The sequence below is a fragment of the Protopterus annectens genome, chromosome 2.part0 (genome assembly GCF_019279795.1).
Source record: "Protopterus annectens isolate FY-2018-M chromosome 2.part0, PAN1.0, whole genome shotgun sequence".
Lineage (NCBI taxonomy): Eukaryota > Metazoa > Chordata > Ceratodontiformes > Protopteridae > Protopterus > Protopterus annectens.
This window is the reverse complement of record NC_056728.1, coordinates 629,048,775-629,066,993: the sequence shown is the minus strand read 5'-3', so window position 1 is coordinate 629,066,993 and position 18,219 is coordinate 629,048,775. Positions and strand designations below refer to the sequence as shown.

The 18,219-nt window shown below is 39.6% G+C and overlaps 1 protein-coding gene across 1 annotated transcript in view; it reads right to left on the bottom strand.

Moving 5' to 3' along the window:
• LOC122793174 (stimulated by retinoic acid gene 6 protein-like) overlaps window positions 1-18,219 on the bottom strand; it is a 953,191-nt gene that overhangs the window by 96,537 nt on the left and 838,435 nt on the right. The window contains exon 16 of the mRNA XM_044060994.1: window positions 16,030-16,193. Within this exon, the coding sequence (XP_043916929.1) occupies window positions 16,030-16,193 (164 nt within the window). The remainder of the gene's footprint in view (window positions 1-16,029; window positions 16,194-18,219) is intronic.

Sequence of the window (18,219 nt, the reverse complement as noted above, 5' to 3'; positions counted from 1 at the left end):
GCCCTAGCAAAAGACAACAGAGAAGAACAGCACATCTGCCTCCTCTAGGCTACATAATGACACACATTTGAGTTTTAGACATCATATTCTTTAGAAAAATGCATACTAACACAAATCCTGTTGTTCTAAATGATTTACAACCTATAAATGCTATTTTGTATGCTTTTTCTGATTAACCAGCCATTCGTTTATCCATCCTAAGGTCCGGTTCCAGAGAGAACCGGATAAGAGGAAGTCTGCTGTATAGGCAAGTCATACCTGGAGTGAATTAATGAATGCACACCCAATTATCTAATTCCTTAAATGAAGATAGTGTACTACATTGCCTGATCTGGAGATGCAGATTATTCCAGACAAAAAGTAGTGGCTACCTGACAAATCTGTCAGTCCAATATGATTTATTTGCATAAGCAGGTTCAGATCTCCCTGGCTCTGTTGTTTGCATGACTTTTGGATTTATGAAGAAATGAGGAATGTTGGACTTCCAGATCCCAATGGTCTGGAAGACAAGGCACAGATCACCTTTACGGAGCCCTTATGATACTGGATACTGAGACAAGACTTCCAGCTCATCGGGTCGTTTAGTCACATGATCTTTTTGTAAGCAACCTTTGGGATCTCTCTAACTGCTTGCTTTGTTTAGTAAAACATGTCTTAAAGGGGGCATTGTCTTCTATGACAGGCCTGATTAATGGTGAATACAGAGTGGTAAGCACTTCTATGGACCTAGAGGAAATACCTTTTGTGACTAGCTGTGTCAGATGTAAGGATTTTCTGACCACTACTGCAACATGATGGTGAAAGGTGAGGGAGTTATCTATTAATGTTCTTAAGTCCCTTGCAACATTTATATTTTGGAGTGTGGTGTTTTCTTTACTATAAGTTAGATGGACGGTTTGTTTCCAAAGTACAGTAATACTGCATTTTCTAGCATTTATTTTTAGATTGTTTTCAGTGCACCAACTATTAAATTGTGTGAGTTCACTTTGCAGCCTGTACATATAAAAAGGAGATTCCAGTATAACACCTAGTTTACAAACATCAGAAAACTTGGTTAACCAGAGTTCCTGATTTTTGATTTGGCGATCAGAGAAGTACATATAGAATAGCAAAGGTCACAGCATAGAACCCTTTACTACTCCACCCATTAATTTCATGCTTTCTGAGGACATGCCTGCCACTTTCACAGTATGGGATCTGTCCCTCATCCAGTTTGCTATATATCAAACTACATAGGAATCACTTTGGAGAATATTCAACTTGATAATGCTGGCACATGATACGGTGTGAAATGCTTTGTCAAAGTCACGATATGCTGTATGTACAGTGTTGATCACTGTCCATGGCTTGCACTACCAGCTAAAAAAAATTACCAGATTCATTCTACAGGATCTACTCATAATAAACCAAACTGCTGGGGGTCATGTCATATCCCATTCAATCGCCAGAATGTTGTGTCCCATTCCACTGCCTTGCAGATGAGGCTTATCCGGCTGATGGGTCTGTAATTTCCAAGGTCCATGATGGGGTTGCCCTTGTGAAGAGGCATCACAACTGCTGTGCAAGAAACCTCAAGAACAAAGCCAATAGATGGATTCAAGTTGGATGGTTTTTGGAAAGTGGTCCACCAGTGCATGTTTAGTTCTATTTAGTAGTCAGACTGGCATGTTATCAGGTCCCATATGGGATAAATTTCTTTTGTTTTGGAAAGTGCTTTTACAAGTATTGTTTTCAGGTGATGGGGTTTTGGTCCTTAGGTGTATATGTGGGTTTGGTATAAGACATCTCTTGGGTGAAGTTAGCATTGAAATTGTTGACTAACAATTTGTAATATCCACTAAATTAGAGTAGGTTAGGTAATACATTTTGTATGAGTTCTAAGCAATATTGGGTGTTATTTTGTAGCTTCCTGGTGTAGGTAAAGAAGGATTTATAATCCTTAGCTTCCGAAGGTAGCCTAACTTCATGGGAAGCCTTAGTTTTCCTGTTGGATAACTTTTGAAGTTAACCTTGATCTGTAGGCCTTTAGTCTTGCTACATATTTCAATGAGCTTCTTTTCTGTTATGCTGTTGTTTATTTATGCACATGGCACAACAAGCTGGCATGCTCTTTCATTGCCCTTTTTGTTTAGTTTTGGCAGGGACTGACAAAGGAAAGCAGTTTTCTAGGGGAGTGTGGAATTTATTTGTATAATCACAATAATTACAGTATAAATCCATTTATTTTCTGCAATATTTTGGAGCTACCAGAACTGAATAGACTTACAATTGTACTCTACTGTATATACCTACCTTGATTGTTTGTTTTTCTGAGAAATGTAATCATTGTTTTTTTCTGAGAACTGTCTGAAATTCACAGGTTAATATAAATGTACTATGATGGAGCTTTTCTCTCCGGTCCCTGCTGAAAATGAGAACTGCCCAATCAGGCTTTCCTGGTCAACAAAGACAAATAAATAAATACACAACTAGCCATGTGTATATTTGGGGGGGCGTTGTGTGTATCTACATCTGAAATTACACAGTTTGTCATATAAGTGTAGGAAATGTGTACATCTGAAGTCTTTGAACATTATAATTATTACTTCAACTGGTTTAGGGCCTTTAAAAGAGGGGGTTACCAATCTGTATTCAGACTTCACTGGGAAAGGATATCGGAAGTCTTTGAATATGACGATATGTGCCTCAGCTGGTTTAGGAAGTTTGAAAGATGGAATTACCAATTTTTGGTCAGACTGCTGTGGGAAAGGTTAAAGATGTAGAATTGCAGATACTGCTGCCACATTTATAAGGACAAGGTCAAGAACATTTTGACTGCTAGTTGTCTGTTTGACTATCTGATCCAGGGAATTCTTGATGATGATCTTCTTCTTCTTTCGTCTTTTCCCAGTTAGGGGTCGGCACAGCGGATCACCTGTCCACTCATGATTAGCAGTGGAGTTTTATGGTGTTGAGTTGCTAGCCCAGCGTCCAACCTTAAACAGAAGGCACACACACACACACACACACACACACACACACACACACACACACACACACACACACACACACACACACACACACACACACTCGCACCTAGGGCCAATGTAGAGTGTCCAATCTACCTACAGCATGCCTTTGGGATGTGGGAGGAAACCGGAGTACCCAGTGGAAACCCACGCAACCACAGGGAGGACATGCAGACTCTACATAGAAGGCACCCCATGATATAGGTCTCTTATTTTGGCAACAGGTAGATACAGCTCCAATGATGATCACATTTTTGTGTGTTTGAAATTCATCTAATGTATTTAAAACATGGATATGGATTCCTGAGGTCATTGCGGAGGCCCTGTAACATGCTATGATCAAACAGATGGTTTTATTCAGAGGGATTTGAATCTCGGGAAGCTTGGTTTATGGGACTCTGGGAATCTGCCTTGAGGTAATGTCATTTTCAACAAATATTAATATTCCACAACAGTTTACATTTGGTCTAAAGGACTGCTAGGCTCAAAACCCTGTTATAGAGGGGGTGCTTTATGTACTTTTAAACCAGGTGTCAATAAGAATCCAAACAATAATATGCTCAAAATGCAGGAGGGCTTCAAAGTCATGCTGTTTGTTACTCAGCTTCCTAGCACTGAGCAGCGCCATCTTGATATTGCCCAGTGGTCTTTAAGAAATATGGACTCCACCTGTTCCCGACTGTGTGCCAAGAACAAAATATGTAATCTTATGGACTCTCCTAGCTATTGCAAGAACTGAAAGAACTACATCATTATACATAGCATGGCAAAAAGTAACTGAAATACTGGAGAATAATGGCTGCAGCAGATTATAATCAGGAAACAATTGTACAGAAAGTCAATTATATGTCAACAATAGACACCCTTGTAAATACTTTATTTTGGTTTTAATGTTTGATATCTGTTTAGAGGTTTTAGCCTACCTTTTTAAATAATTTGTAAATACTTCATTGTCATAAATAACCTGCTTTCATTTTTCTTGTTTTTGGAAATGAATAAAAATATTTAAAAAAAAGAAATATGGACTCTGCACCACAGTACCCACTAGATATATATGTTGTCTGTAGTTAGGTGTTATCTGTGCGTACCACTCAAATGAACTTTAAATTGCTCAATGTGCCAGATTTTGCAACATATTTTTGGCATGTTCCTCATACATTTTTACTTCCATGTAAATCAGTGAGGGTTATAGTCAGTCAATAATGCCAGACATTATACTTTCATACTGCTTGTTGATAAAATGGATGTTTATATAAAACCTGTTGTTTTGTTAACTTTCTCAGGTGAATTACAGTAGTTGTTAACATTATCCCTGACTTTGCCCACTCATTATTTTGGGGTTTGTACAGTTTTCTTTTCCCCTCCACTTGCTGCTTCATCCTTTCCAGGCATCACAGTGCCCCCATCTATGACTGGGTCTACCTGCTCCTCCTTCCTCAGTCCTGGACTTTTTCTTCTAGTGAGCTGGAGCCAGTATGGGTATTAAAAGTGTCCCTGGGGTGTGGTTTTTGCAGCTGATTCTGCTACTGAGGAGGGAATGTCTCAGTGTGAATGAAACACATTCATGCTTCCTAATACATTTTCCACTTATGAATGAGGCAGATAATGGCTGAGTCTGAGTCTTTCCATCTGTTTTGTTTTTTATATATTCTGTGATTGAAATTCTGTTTATTGTAAATAGATATTCAGTATTTTCATGTTTTTTTTATTATTTATTATTAAATATATCTATACTTTTCATTGTGGCTGGTCTTTTAGAAAATATTTAACTTTTGTGGGCACTTGCATTTATTTAGTGGCACTGTGGCTCCACGTTCCAGAAAGTGGCAGTGTATCTACCTTATACTCTGGGTGGAGGTGGCAAAGTGGGTAAGCTGTGCCAGCCTTTCCCAGGTGTGTGTGTTTGTGTGTGTGTGTGTGTGTGTGTGTGTGTGTGTGTGTGTGTGTGTGTGAGAAAATCAAATCTCAAAGAGAGTGTGTGTGTGTCAGCTAGTTTGAACAGGGACACTAACAGCACTGATTTCACAGAGAGGGTGGTGGGGGACTTGGCTTAGAACACCCGGCTAAGGACTCAACTCTAAAGCTGTGGCAGTAGGGACTCTTATTTGGGGCCTGGAGAGGAAGCCCAACCCCAGGACTGGAGTGTGCATTCCCTGTTTGTTCTTAAGGGAACTTGTACTTGGTGCAGAGAGCCATATATGAAAATACTGTGTTTGTCTAATTTTTCCCCTCATTGTACATTCCCCACTGATGTCAATTGTAAGTAATGAGGCTCCTTGATCACTGGCCCAGAGGAGCAACATCTCACCATGGTAGTAACTGCAGAGTCCCTGTTTTTATGTGTCTTATTGTTTGGAGATGAGCAAATTCATACCTCAGCTAGAAAACCATTTCTAAACGACATCACCGATAATATGCTTCTAGATCTGGCTCCCAAATGGCAGCCAGGCATTGCCTAACTAGTAACAGCTGCTGTAACTATAGGATTAAATGGCATAGCTACATGTCCACTAGTGTTTCTTCTCTTTTCCAGCTTACATCTCTGTCTCTCTCTCTCTCTCTCTCTCTCGCTCTCATTCTGAACTTCTATTCCATGACCTATGACCTCTTCTTACCACTACTCACCCCTTTCTCATATTCTGTAATTCATTATTTGAACACCTATCCTATATTTTGTAAGTTCCTGCCTCCTCAGTGTTACCATCTCTATTTTTATAATTATCAGGTCCTTGTTATTTCCAAAAAGTACTCTCTGAGCCTTGTGCCCCACCTCCTGCACTTCTGCCATACTCTCATCCTCCTTTATTTTCATGTGTCCAATACCGCTACTTCACTTTTGCAGGGCATGTTTTGTATATTTGCATTCGGCTTGCATTTAAAGAGCAGAGCATCAAAGTTACTAAACAAAACACCAGGTTTACTGTTGGTGCTTTTCTGTTCTTTGTACATAATGATGACATAAACTTGTATCTGTATTTGATGTATAGAATGTATACCACACTGCTGCTATTGTATTTACTTTGCTCATATATCACTAATTATGTACCAAAATACATTTGTCATTATCTAAATATTGTAAGCTCTTATTTATTTACTGTTTACTCAAGGATTTTTGTTCACAATAATCCTGGTATAGCCCTGTTTGTATATACTCATTTCTGAGTATATAGAAATTATATTTGTACCCTAGACTTTTTGTTGGTAAGTCTTGCATATTTGCATATGTTCTCTAAAGTAAATGGGCACTACCTTTTCAGACTCTCTGCTAAAGACGTGATCAAAAGACTGGAGAAAAAAGGTAAAACTATGCAATCTGTCAAGCAGCTTTTTTACTCATAGGTACCTATGCTAGTTAGAAATGATGCAGTCCTGTCATGGCCTGTGTACCCAAAACAAGAGAAAATCAAGACAGGCAATGGCAGGAAGGTCAGATTCATAACAGAATGGCAATCAGAAACTAAACAAAAGCTGGGCAGCCATCAGGCCCAACACTCCCATATGGAGTGACTCAGCCTGGCTATCCCCCACCCAAAAAGCCAAATCCAACCTTCCCCATTCCCAAACCTGGACCTTCTCCCTCCTTTATGTCCCAGGAGAATAGAAAGATGTGTAGCATTATTTGCCAAAAAAATGGGAATCCATAACCCAGGACCAGTGCAGCCTGAATATCTTCATACTGGGATACAAGTTGCAATTCCAAAGTAGAACAAAACTAGAGGGTGTCTCAATACCAAAAGATCTAATAAACTTTGTTCCTGTCCCTCTAAAGAACTACTGGAAAAAGAGAGAGAGAGAGAGACAGAGAGAGAGAGAACCAAAACAGATGAACATTCAGGTTTTTACTCAAGGCTCTTTTTAGTGCCCTGAAAAGAAGGCAGTTAGAGGGAGACCTTTTATGAATACCCAGAATTTCAAAACGTTAACTTTCCAAGACCATTTATCTGTTTTTGTCTCCTTTAGTTCTTTTGGTCACACTTGACCTGAATGATGCCTTTCCATCTATACACATAGTCAGGGAACACAGAAGATCCCTAAGATTCAAATCGGGGCATCAATTCCAGTTCACATCATTGTGTTCTGACTTGTCTACTGCATCCAGGGTTTTTACAAAATGCCTGGGTCCAGTTACAGCTTTTTGTAGGACAAAGGGCATATACATATACTTGTACCCAGATAATGGTCTAATACAAGTAGACTCCCTTGAGAAGATTCAAAAGCCCCTGGCAGCTTTTTCTCAACCTAGTGAAATCAACCTTGACACCTGCAAAGATAGATACATTTTGGAGGAACTATTGAACATAGATTTACAAAAAGCATTGTTCCCAGAGGACAAGGAACTCTATCAAGTGTAATGGGGAGAACGAGTTAAACCCAGCAAGTGAACTCCTTAAAAGTTTATGATAGGTGACATCAAGTATGGTAACACTAGGAAGACTACAAATGAGGAAGCTTCATTGGAAGCTCAAGAGCAAATGGTGCCAACAGTACCAACCCTTTAAAACCCTCATCTCTATCCAACCTTGCATAAAGAACCTTCATGATGGAAAATGCAGGTAGACCTCAACTTGGGGGTACCCTTCAGACAAGTACAGCCTATACAGACACCAACCAAGTCCCTTGGACTTAGTATGGGGGGCCCTGTGGGATTTCTGAAATTCCAAGGCACATGGGGCAATGGCATAAGAAAGAAGCACATATATGGGAAAAAATGACGACTGTTGTCTGATCACTAAGAGCAGATTTAGGTGTAGGGAAATCTGGAAATCCTTACAGAGAGCCCCACAGTCATGTGACATATCAACAAGCAAGGGGGAACAATTCTTACATCATGTGCAGGTTAGCAGTACAGGTGTGGAAGGTGGTCCAGGAATGAGGCCTGACTCTTATGCTGGCCTATATTCCTTCTATGGTGCATATCCTAGTAGACAGGCTGAGCAGATCACAGATAGCTGTACATGAATGTATATTGAACAGGGAAAATTTCCTGGATCTAACTAACACATGAATTGTCCCCAGTTAGTCCTTTTTGCTTCCCCAGAAAGCAAGCAGAAAGTTCTCTTGCAGAACAGCATCTGCAACAGCTTGGAACATAGATGTCTTCTCCCTGAACTGGAATGGTCTTTTTCAATATACTTTTCCTCCAAAACTTTGATCCATGGAGTGTTGTAGAAGATCAAGAAGGAGCTAACCCTCTTTTGGCCCAGAACACATTCATTCTTTCCCTTCTAAGCTTAGCCATTGAAAAGCCAACATCTTTGCCACAGCACGTGGTCCTCTTGACTCAGAGAAAAAAGGATCCTTTATGCACCCCGATCCAACTACCCTAAGGCTGAAAGCTTGGATGATTTATCCCTCATCCTAGTCAGGCACATATTTTTATGAGGGAGGATAAGAAATCAAACACAGTGAAGTCATACCTAAAAGAAATTCTCCCTATCGTGCCTTTCCTGGAACCGATACCTGAACACAGCCCAAGTGTCACTGGTCCTAAATTACCTATTAAACCTTTTCAAAATGGGCCTATCTTATAGTTCTTTAAAGGCTTGTGCCTCTCCGCTATGTCTTCCTGCCTCTGGACCCCCTCCCCCTTTATATTCCTAACTAGCAGTAAAACAAATTCTAAAGGGTGGGAGGTATTGCATCTTAGACCACCTAGAAGGGAAATCATTCTAACATGGGATCTCAGTTATGTGTTAGTTAACCCTGGCTCATTCTGAGCATGCTGCTTCAGCCTCTCTCAGGTACTTATCCTGAAAAATGCTGGTTTTGCTGGCTGTGACATCTATTAGGAGAATAACAGAATTACAGGCACTGATATGCAAGAACATTTTTCTGGTGCTCTGCAAGGATAGAGTATCCTTTTTCAGCAGCCCTTACTTTATGCCAAAGATAATGATAGGGATCTCTTTGAATCAGGCCATCTATCTTCTATCTTTCTGTGTTTTTTCCAAAACCACAGAATAAGTGGGAAATAACTTTGTCTGCATGCTGTAGATGTGAACATACAACTGTGATTTTACTTGTACAAACAATATAATTCAGAAAATCAGAGCACATTTTTGTGTCTTCCAAAAGGCAGGGAGTTGATGCCAGTGCTATAATGGACACAAGGCTTGAGTCTCACATTTGATGGCAGTTAGCTAGGGTTAAAATGTCTCACAAGGACAGCCAACATCATAGTTATCTGTGAAAAGACAGTCCATAAAGGGGTGACACATTGATTCTGTTATTGTTATTCTACCCATGTAATGCCCATATCAGGGCATGTTAAAGTACACTCAACAAGAGCCACAATGACTACCACAGCTTTCCTCAGGGGTTAGTACTGAATTCATTTTAGAAGAAACATCCTGCTAATCTGTATACATCTTTTCAAAGCACTATAATGTGTGGACTATATCCATGACAGGCACCTCTGCCGTGCTGCAAGGTCTGTTCTCCTACACGATCCCATCAGGGCCAGCAAAATACTGCACAAATGTTCTGAGAGTCGTCCCACAGAATATGACTGCAGTGGTGAATAGTATAATGAGCACACAGAACAGTTGTATTATGAACTTACCATAATTGTAAATTTCTGAGTACATTGAATGTCACAGCCTTATTCCACTGTCCCTCCTTGCACCACGGAGAGGGAGATGGGGGGACTCTGGAGTAGATTTGCTTGTCAGGGCCCACACCCCCATGGCGCACTCATGTTGTGGTGTCTGAAACAGTCTCTAGGTCCAGCCAGAACAAGAAAGCCATGGATGGATTTGGCAGATGCCCCTCTTATATCACCAATGTTCTTGCATCTGAGTAGAAGGGAGTTGTCTGAAATCACTGGTGGAAGGTACAGCTCTAGAAATCAGGCCACATTTCTGCTTACCTGCTGGCAGGACATCCCACAGATGAGTACTGCAATAGTGGAAGTACTTCTACTATTTTTCAACTATAGTAAAGCCCTAACACAATTGTACTTTAAGTATCTGAAGAAAAGGATTACATAAGCTACTCTTGAAATCTAAGATTCAGCTCTTTAGTTCATTTATTCTTTGATAACTTGCTTAATGCAATTCATGTTATTGGGGATATACTTTTCTGAGGTGCAGGCCAAAACCAGTGGGCTATGGCTGACCAAGTTTGCAGATGACTGCAAGTTGGTTGCTGTCATCAATTCCCCTAGTGATGTGGACATCCTCCAAGAGGGTCTCACCCAAACAAATGACTGGTGCCAGAAACATGGCCTCAAGCTGAATACCAAAAAATGCACCATTATCCTCTTTGAGGAGAGTGACATCCCCACAAATTATCACATTAATAACAATGTCCTAAGCACGCAATCAGTCATGAGGGATATGGGCACCCAGATTGATAGAAACCTGACTTTTAACCACCATGTTGCTTCCATTGCACGGAAAGCTTTCTACATGGCCCAACTGATAGGTAAGGGTATGTCATCCAGGGACAAGGAGGTCATAACATCCCTGTATTCTTCCCTTATAAGGCCCATCATTGAATACAATGCTCCGTTCAGCATGTACCTCGCAAAGCACATGGGAGAATCCAGAGCCTCAAAAATCTACTGTACACAGATAGGCTAAAAGCCCTACCCCTCTTTCAGTTTCATACAGACTCCTCAGAGGTGACCTCTGTCTGGCATATAAGGTGATCTTGGGTCCCACTTTGATGGGACTGCTGCATATCCACAGGTGGAGCTCCACTTGAGTAACCCACACGAGCTACCTCAACCTGGTCTGTGACATCAATAGGATTTGTTGGCAGGACAGATTTGTGTCCCAGAGACTCCCCCATCTGTGGAATAGACTCCCTCTCCACTTCAAGCCGATTACCTCTTTACCCCTTTTTAAGTCCAACCTGTATGACTGGATGGGGAACAGAAAATACATCCCTGGGATTCCACCCATGCCCCTGCTGGACAGGGGCATCGGGTGCAGACTTGTCTAAACATGGGCTAAACTCTTGGCTAGGCTTATAAGGGCCTGAGGGCCAATAACCTGGTAACTTCCTATGATCCTGTGAGCCTGTGATTCAGTTTCATTGGAAAGACAGAAACAATTTCAGCACTCATTAGGTACAAGGCAGTGAAACTAATCCTGAATGGACACAAACCTATTGCAAGATGCAAACCCTCACTCATACATGACATGCACACCAATAAGCAATTATTTTAGGCTTGCCAATTTACTTATAGCATATCTTTGGGATGTAAGGGTGAAATAAAGCAATCAGTGAATACCCATGCAGGCATCAAAGATGTATAGATTTCAGGTAGAAGGCACCCCAGCCAAGAATCAAACTGGAGAACTAAGCACTGTGAAGCATCAGTGCTAACCACGTCACCCTGTATTGCCCTTTCTAACAAATGTGCCTTAAAAATAACGTAGTGAAGTCATTTAAAAAGATCAAAATACATCATTGTGGAAGGTAAATTCCTGGTCTCATAGGGAAAACTAAAGGGTAGGAAATCACAATTCTCAAATCACTGTCCACACATTTTAAGTTGGTGAAGAACCAAAACCCAGTAAATGTTTTTTCTTACCATAGTGCAATACATTTCCCCATTAAAATAATATCACAAACACAAAGACTTGACAGCAAAATGCAATAAAACAGAAAAGCAGCTTCCATCAGAGTTTTATGGGATGTAACAAGTTATCAAGTAATAGTGTAGAAGATGTAGGAACATTAATGCTAAAGAAAATGTATTTACACAGCCCCCTCAATGGGAGGTGTGGGGGACACAGCCCCCCACATACATAGTAAATTTCACAGATACATGTGGATAGTTATAACGAAGATAACAATATTTATCTAAATAATGTGGGGGGCTATGCCCCCCACACCCCCCATTGTGGGAGGGCTGTGCCCCCCCCCTATCTATTTATTGTAACTCCAGGGTCGTGCTACAGTGTGGAAAGGGCATAATGCTTTGAATGCCATATGTCGATGTTATGAGTTTCGACCAAATGAGTTGTTATCAGCTAGTTGCAATACTGAAAATTTGATTTATTTAGCAACATGCACACATTGTGCTGCATTCTATGTTGGGATTACTTCGAGAAAATTAAAGGATCGTATTTATAACCATATTTATGATATTAATAGACAAGATACACGGAATGCTTTGGCAAAACATGTTATTGAGCATGTGAATCACAGTTTTAGGTTTAGAATACTACAGTTGGTAAACAAAACGAACAGAGGGGACAATAATATGAATTACCTGGAATATGTGGAGCTCTCATGGATTTTTAAGCTAAGAGCCCATATTGAACTGGGATTGAACCAACATATCAGTATTAAATCAATATTAGAGGCTCGTAAATATTAGACACTGGATATTTATATGGCTTATTATTTATTTATTATTATATATACATATATATTATTCTAGTTATAATATTATATTATATTTTATTTGGCAGATTGAATGTAATATATTAATTGTTGCTGATATATTATCAGACTTTATGACATTGATTCACATATAGACTAGACATCTGTATTTTCAGTATAGGTATTTTCAGCTTTTTATATTTTTTGTTTTTGTTTATGCTTATCTTTATTCTAAACACGTTTTAATTGTGGATAAAAGGTCTACTACATTCATTCATGTTGATACTGAAGCTGGTTTGCTGTTGCACTTTATGAGTCCAGTTCTTTTAAGGACTCAATGCTTTTATTGATTAATCAATGTAATTATTCAATTAGGAGTTACTGAGTTTAGTATTTAGACACTAGATTTGTTACTTGTAATAAGATTTGAAGAAGCGTGCTATGTTTTGCACGTGAAAGCACTTATTTTATTTAATAAACACTGGATTTTTTATTGTTCGTGGTGGTCGTGTTCAGTTTTATATCTATTTTGTTTTCGTTTTGGAACAACGACCTTTGGACGGCTACTGGATTACTTTATACTTATTTATACCAATTCTGAGATCAAACTACAGTGGAAAAAAGGGCAAATTCCCTGATGCCTACTGTACCTCAATATCAAGTCAGAATGGTTAGAAACCAAATTGTCAACCATTTGGTCTTCAACCAATTGACATAGACCTATACATATATAAGTGTGTACATTCAGTTTTGGATGTGGTAGTCATTTAAAATCATGTTTTCTGTATGTGCTACTCTTATGGTCGAATTAAAGGAAAAGTAAAGTAGATCACAATGAGGGAGGTTGACATTTGGCAACATTGTACTTTAATAAGGGAAAATTGTATGTATAGGTACTTGGGTGAATAATATGGTAATTAGGGACTGGATACATCCCCCACTTGGGCATTGTTGACAAACTCAAGAGGTTAGGTACAAACCCTTATGTCACCCAGTGGATAGTCAACTGGCTCACAGACAGGACCCAGGAAGTTAGAAATGGAGAGGCCACCTCTACAACGAGGCCAGTCACAAGGGGAGTCACTCAGGGATCGGTTCTGGGACCAGTCCTTTTTGGTATTTTCCTCTTTGAAAACAAGGCCAGTGTCAATGGCCTCTGGCTGAATAAATTTGCAGATGATTGCAAATTAGGAGCTGTCATTGAATCCCACACTGACACAAATATTCTCCAGGAAGGGCTAACACAGACAAACAACTGGTGTTAGAGTCATGGACTAAAACTAACTGCCAAGAAATGCATAATAGTATCTTTTGGGGAGTCACCCTCCACTGGTAATTATCATATTGACAACATACCCCTAAGACTTGACCCAGGAGTCAGGGACTTGGGAACACACATAGACAATAATTTAGCCTTTGACCATCACATGTCTACATTAATGAGAAAATTATTCTATGTTGCGCAACTTATAAACAAAGCTATGGCATCTAGGTTCAAGGAAGTCATTGTTCAACTGTATTCGGCATTCTTCAGACCTATCGTTGAGTGCAATGTCCTCTTTGCTATGTACCTAAGCAGGCATATCCAGCAACTGGAACATTCACAGAAGGTCTTCACTAGAAGGTTACAGGGTGTAAGTAACATGTCCTGTGCAGACCATCTCAAGGCTCTAGCCCTGTATTCTGTCTCCTACAGGCTATTGAGAGGAGCTCTATGCCTGGCATACAACACATTGACAGTCCCCACTCTGATGGACCTCCTGTATATCTGCAAAACAAACAACATCAGAATTACCTGTTCTAAAGACAAACCTTGCCTGTGATATACATAGGACCTGCTGGAGAGACAGGTATGTATCCCAGAGACTACCCGATCTCTGGAACAGGCTCCCCATCCATGTGAACTGGAGTTCCTCCCCTAACCCAATTCAAGTGTAATGTGGACAATTGGATGGGAAACAGGAAATTTATCCCTGGTTTGGCACCTATGTCTCTAATGGACACAGGCAGCCTGTAAACGGTTCATCTCCCAGGCCCCTAATTGTAAATGTTTCATCTCACAAGCTCCTGCTTACACTTATCAAGGGTACCAGAAGTTGTCAGAAATTTGGGATGCATGGCTAGGCTTAAAAAGGCTTTGTAGTTGTTAGCCTACTAAAAACCTATGAACCAATGAACCTATATACTCATTTTTGAATGTACTCATCTCTGAATATTGCATTTTGATAGCCTTACTCAGACAAAGACAAACAGCTCCTAGGGGCCATTTACTTAGCAAAGGAGAAAGATGCTATGCATCTCTGGATAACCTTATCCTGATCTATATATATATATTTTTTGCACATATGCAGTTGTATTTGACTGATCACTGTGTGTTTGTGTGTGTGTGTGTGTGTGTGTGTGTGTGTGTGTGTGTGTGTGTGTGTGTGTGTGTGTATGCGTGTGTGTGTGTGTGTGTGTGTGTGTGTGTATGTGTGTGTATGCATGTGTGTAAGACAATGAGACAATGACTGTATCACCAATCAGTCCTAATGTAATGTTGTTCCATCTAGCAGATGTAGGTGTTTCTTGACTGAGGCTCCTGAAATTTTGAAATCTACTACAATGCTGTATTAAACAATAACTAGTGAGAGTGGCAATGCAGTGGAATATCATTTCAGCATAGATGAAAAATCAGGTTGGTGCAACATCCAGCCCTAGAGTACAGTTTTAGCAAGGTGATCCCTGCAAACTGGAACTTGCCTTCTACTGACAGCTATAACAAATCCAGTTATGCAGACGTCAGGAGTGTTAGCAGAATATGTTGATAATGCATAAGGTGCAATGTATATGATGTCATTGCTATCAAGACAATGGATAACTGCTTTTGGCAAATGCACTTAAGTAATGACTGTGTTTAAACTCTACAAAAACCTACAAGTAATTGTATTTTAAAGATGCACTTGCAAATAAAGGATACTCTGGCTTATATGGGTTATCTCTGATATTTAAAACAGCATATCTCTGTTCATCTCTATCAAACTATTTCTGGCTTGTATGGGTTATCTCTGTTATCCGTCTTCACTTCTGTTAGCACAGTTAACATTGCTGCATGTTAAATATATATATAAATGATAACTTTCTTCCCAAATAATTTTCTGACATTTCCCTAAGTATTGTTTTGCAGCAGTATTGTACCCAGTGCTGCTTAATTTATTCATCAGGTTTACTGTTACATCTCAAAAAAGTATTTATTTATTTATTATATTTGTAAATCAGACATGTCCAGCTTGGAAGTTCCATTTTCAGCAGAGTCTTAGGAAGGAAAAACTCCATTCAAAACTTAACAATAATGCAGCATAGTTTATGAGGCAATCAATAAATGAGAAATCAGTAAGGCATGTAAACCTTTAGGACAAATTAAGTGAAGTGGTAAAAAACGAACCACTCATATTAAATATTGTAGCTGACAAGGGTAAAGGTGTGAAGACTCTACACATATTACAGAAAAAAATGTTATAAAAGACTACATTATATTATCTTTTAGTGTAGGTTATCATTTTTTGCACCATTTGTTACTTTTAACATGGGTTATAGCTGAAAACAGTCCTTTGACCAGCTTACGTACCTTGTTAACAAAGAAAAACAGATAGACAGAAAGATAGATAGACAAATATATAAATAAATACCCCATGTTGCTTACCCATGTCTGGTGACTCATGTCCCTTTTGCATGATTGTCCGGTCAATTCGAGCAACCAGCCATGTCCCCAGGACAAAACTACAGAGTAGTCGAAACAAGCAGGCCCCTATACCCAGGATCACATTGTAAAAGAAGAAGAAATAATTGAAGGTATGGAATGCTTTCCTGTAAACAGAGAAAAAGAAAAGGTTAATTAATACACAGTCATGTTTCTAAGCTGATGTTTCTTGATATTATCAAGTCAGATCTCACCGCAGATAATGCGCTCTGCTTAAAATAACATGTCTTGTAGACATGTACTGTCAATAACATACATTACATGACAGTGATGCAAAGAGACACAATACAAGGGCAATATAGAAACTAAGATTATCTTCCCTCAAAACTGATTGCAAATACCAATGCATAACAAGAGTGCTAAAAGCTCTGACATACAAGCATCAAAACCTGACCAGATTCTGCCACCAATATTTTCATTAAATAGGATCAAAGTAAACAAAGTTCTTACAAATCAAAATGACTATGTTTAAGTGGATGAAAGAACAGGTGAGTACATGTGCTAATATAAAGTTTTCTAACTACAGCTCAAACCATTTAGTTAAGCTTATGTGCAGGGGTAATTCATACTGTGTTCAGCTTCATAAAATAAATATAACTTTCATAGGTCAAATAATATCTGCATATATTTTTTTTGTTCTGTGTCAAAATTAGCTGTGGTTTAATATCTCAAAATATAATTGCCGAATGACATTCCTCTACAGGAAATTAAATAAAATGACATTCTGTGTAAAATATACCTTTGCACGTTCAGCTCTGTGAACTGAGGCAAATCGTATGACCATCCCCATTCAGGGGGAGACTTTCTGCCTCTGAAGAACTTAATTATACCTAACTGCTAGGCTGCTGCAGTTCTGGGAAAAATGCAGTTCCATGATGTGACTGTATCATGGAATGATGTCAGAAGGTTCTGGAAGAGTGCAGCTCCATGACGTGACTGTATCATGGAATGGTGTCAGAAGGTTCTGGAAGAGTGCAGCTCCTTGATGTGACTGTATCATGGAATGATGTCAGAAGATTCTGGAATAGTGCAGCTCCATGATGTGACTGTATCATGGAATGATGTCAGAAAGTTCTGGAAGAGTGCAGCTCCATGATGTGACTGTATCATGGAATGATGTCAGAAGGTTCTGGAAGAGTGCAGCTCCATGATGTGACTGTATCATGGAATGATGTCAGAAGGTTCTGGAAGAGTGCAGCTCCATGATGTGACTGTATCATGGAATGATGTCAGAAGGTTCTGGAAGAGTGCAGCTCCATGATGTGACTGTATCATGGAATGATGTCAGAAGGTTCTGGAATAGTGCAGCTCCATGATGTGACTGTATCATGGAATGATGTCAGAAGCAACCTCTGCCAAATGGGAAAAATATAAGGCAGAAGAGATTCTGAATGAATTTAAAGAAGTAGAAAAGTGAGTCAAAGGAAGGGATAGATGTTGCAGTGATGCGGTTCATTATGAAAAGATGGTGGTGAAAGCCCACTTGGGAGCTAAGGCAAAGCCTAACTAATGATATGTCAAGGAATAGCGAGAGGAGATGGCCAGGTGAAGACTGAAGAAAGCTAGTCACATCTTATCACTTAGGAAAAGGCAGAAAGGCTCTTCCATAACAACCAGTATTCATAATCAAGTTGTACAGTATGCCACTTCGTGTTAAGCAGGAATTCAGCTCACACAGCTATATAGTCATTCATAGAATCAGCTGGTGCTAAACAAGCAACCAGGAGCAGGAAGTTAATAACCAACTGTATAATGACATGCAAATGAAGAGGTGCAGTTCACGGAGTGTGTGATGAGAAGCAAATTTTCTGCAATAGTAGTTCACAATTCATAGCCATTAGGAGTGAAGAGCAAGCAATTGTGTCTGAGTGCAAATACTTAAGTTTGTCGTGCTGCAATTGGCACAAATGCTAGGAGCAGCAACAGCTGTGGTATACTGGCATCTGATGTCTGATAGTGTCTTTGGCTTACATTCAGAAGTGTGACACAGTAGCGAGTGACTTGATTATTATTTATTATTAAGCCCCGAACAAACAGCAGAGGGTAACATACCATCAGCTAATTCACTAGCGATGGTCCAATTCTGTGTGACTAAATATATTTAACAGGTGTTGGCTAACATGCATGGCCCAC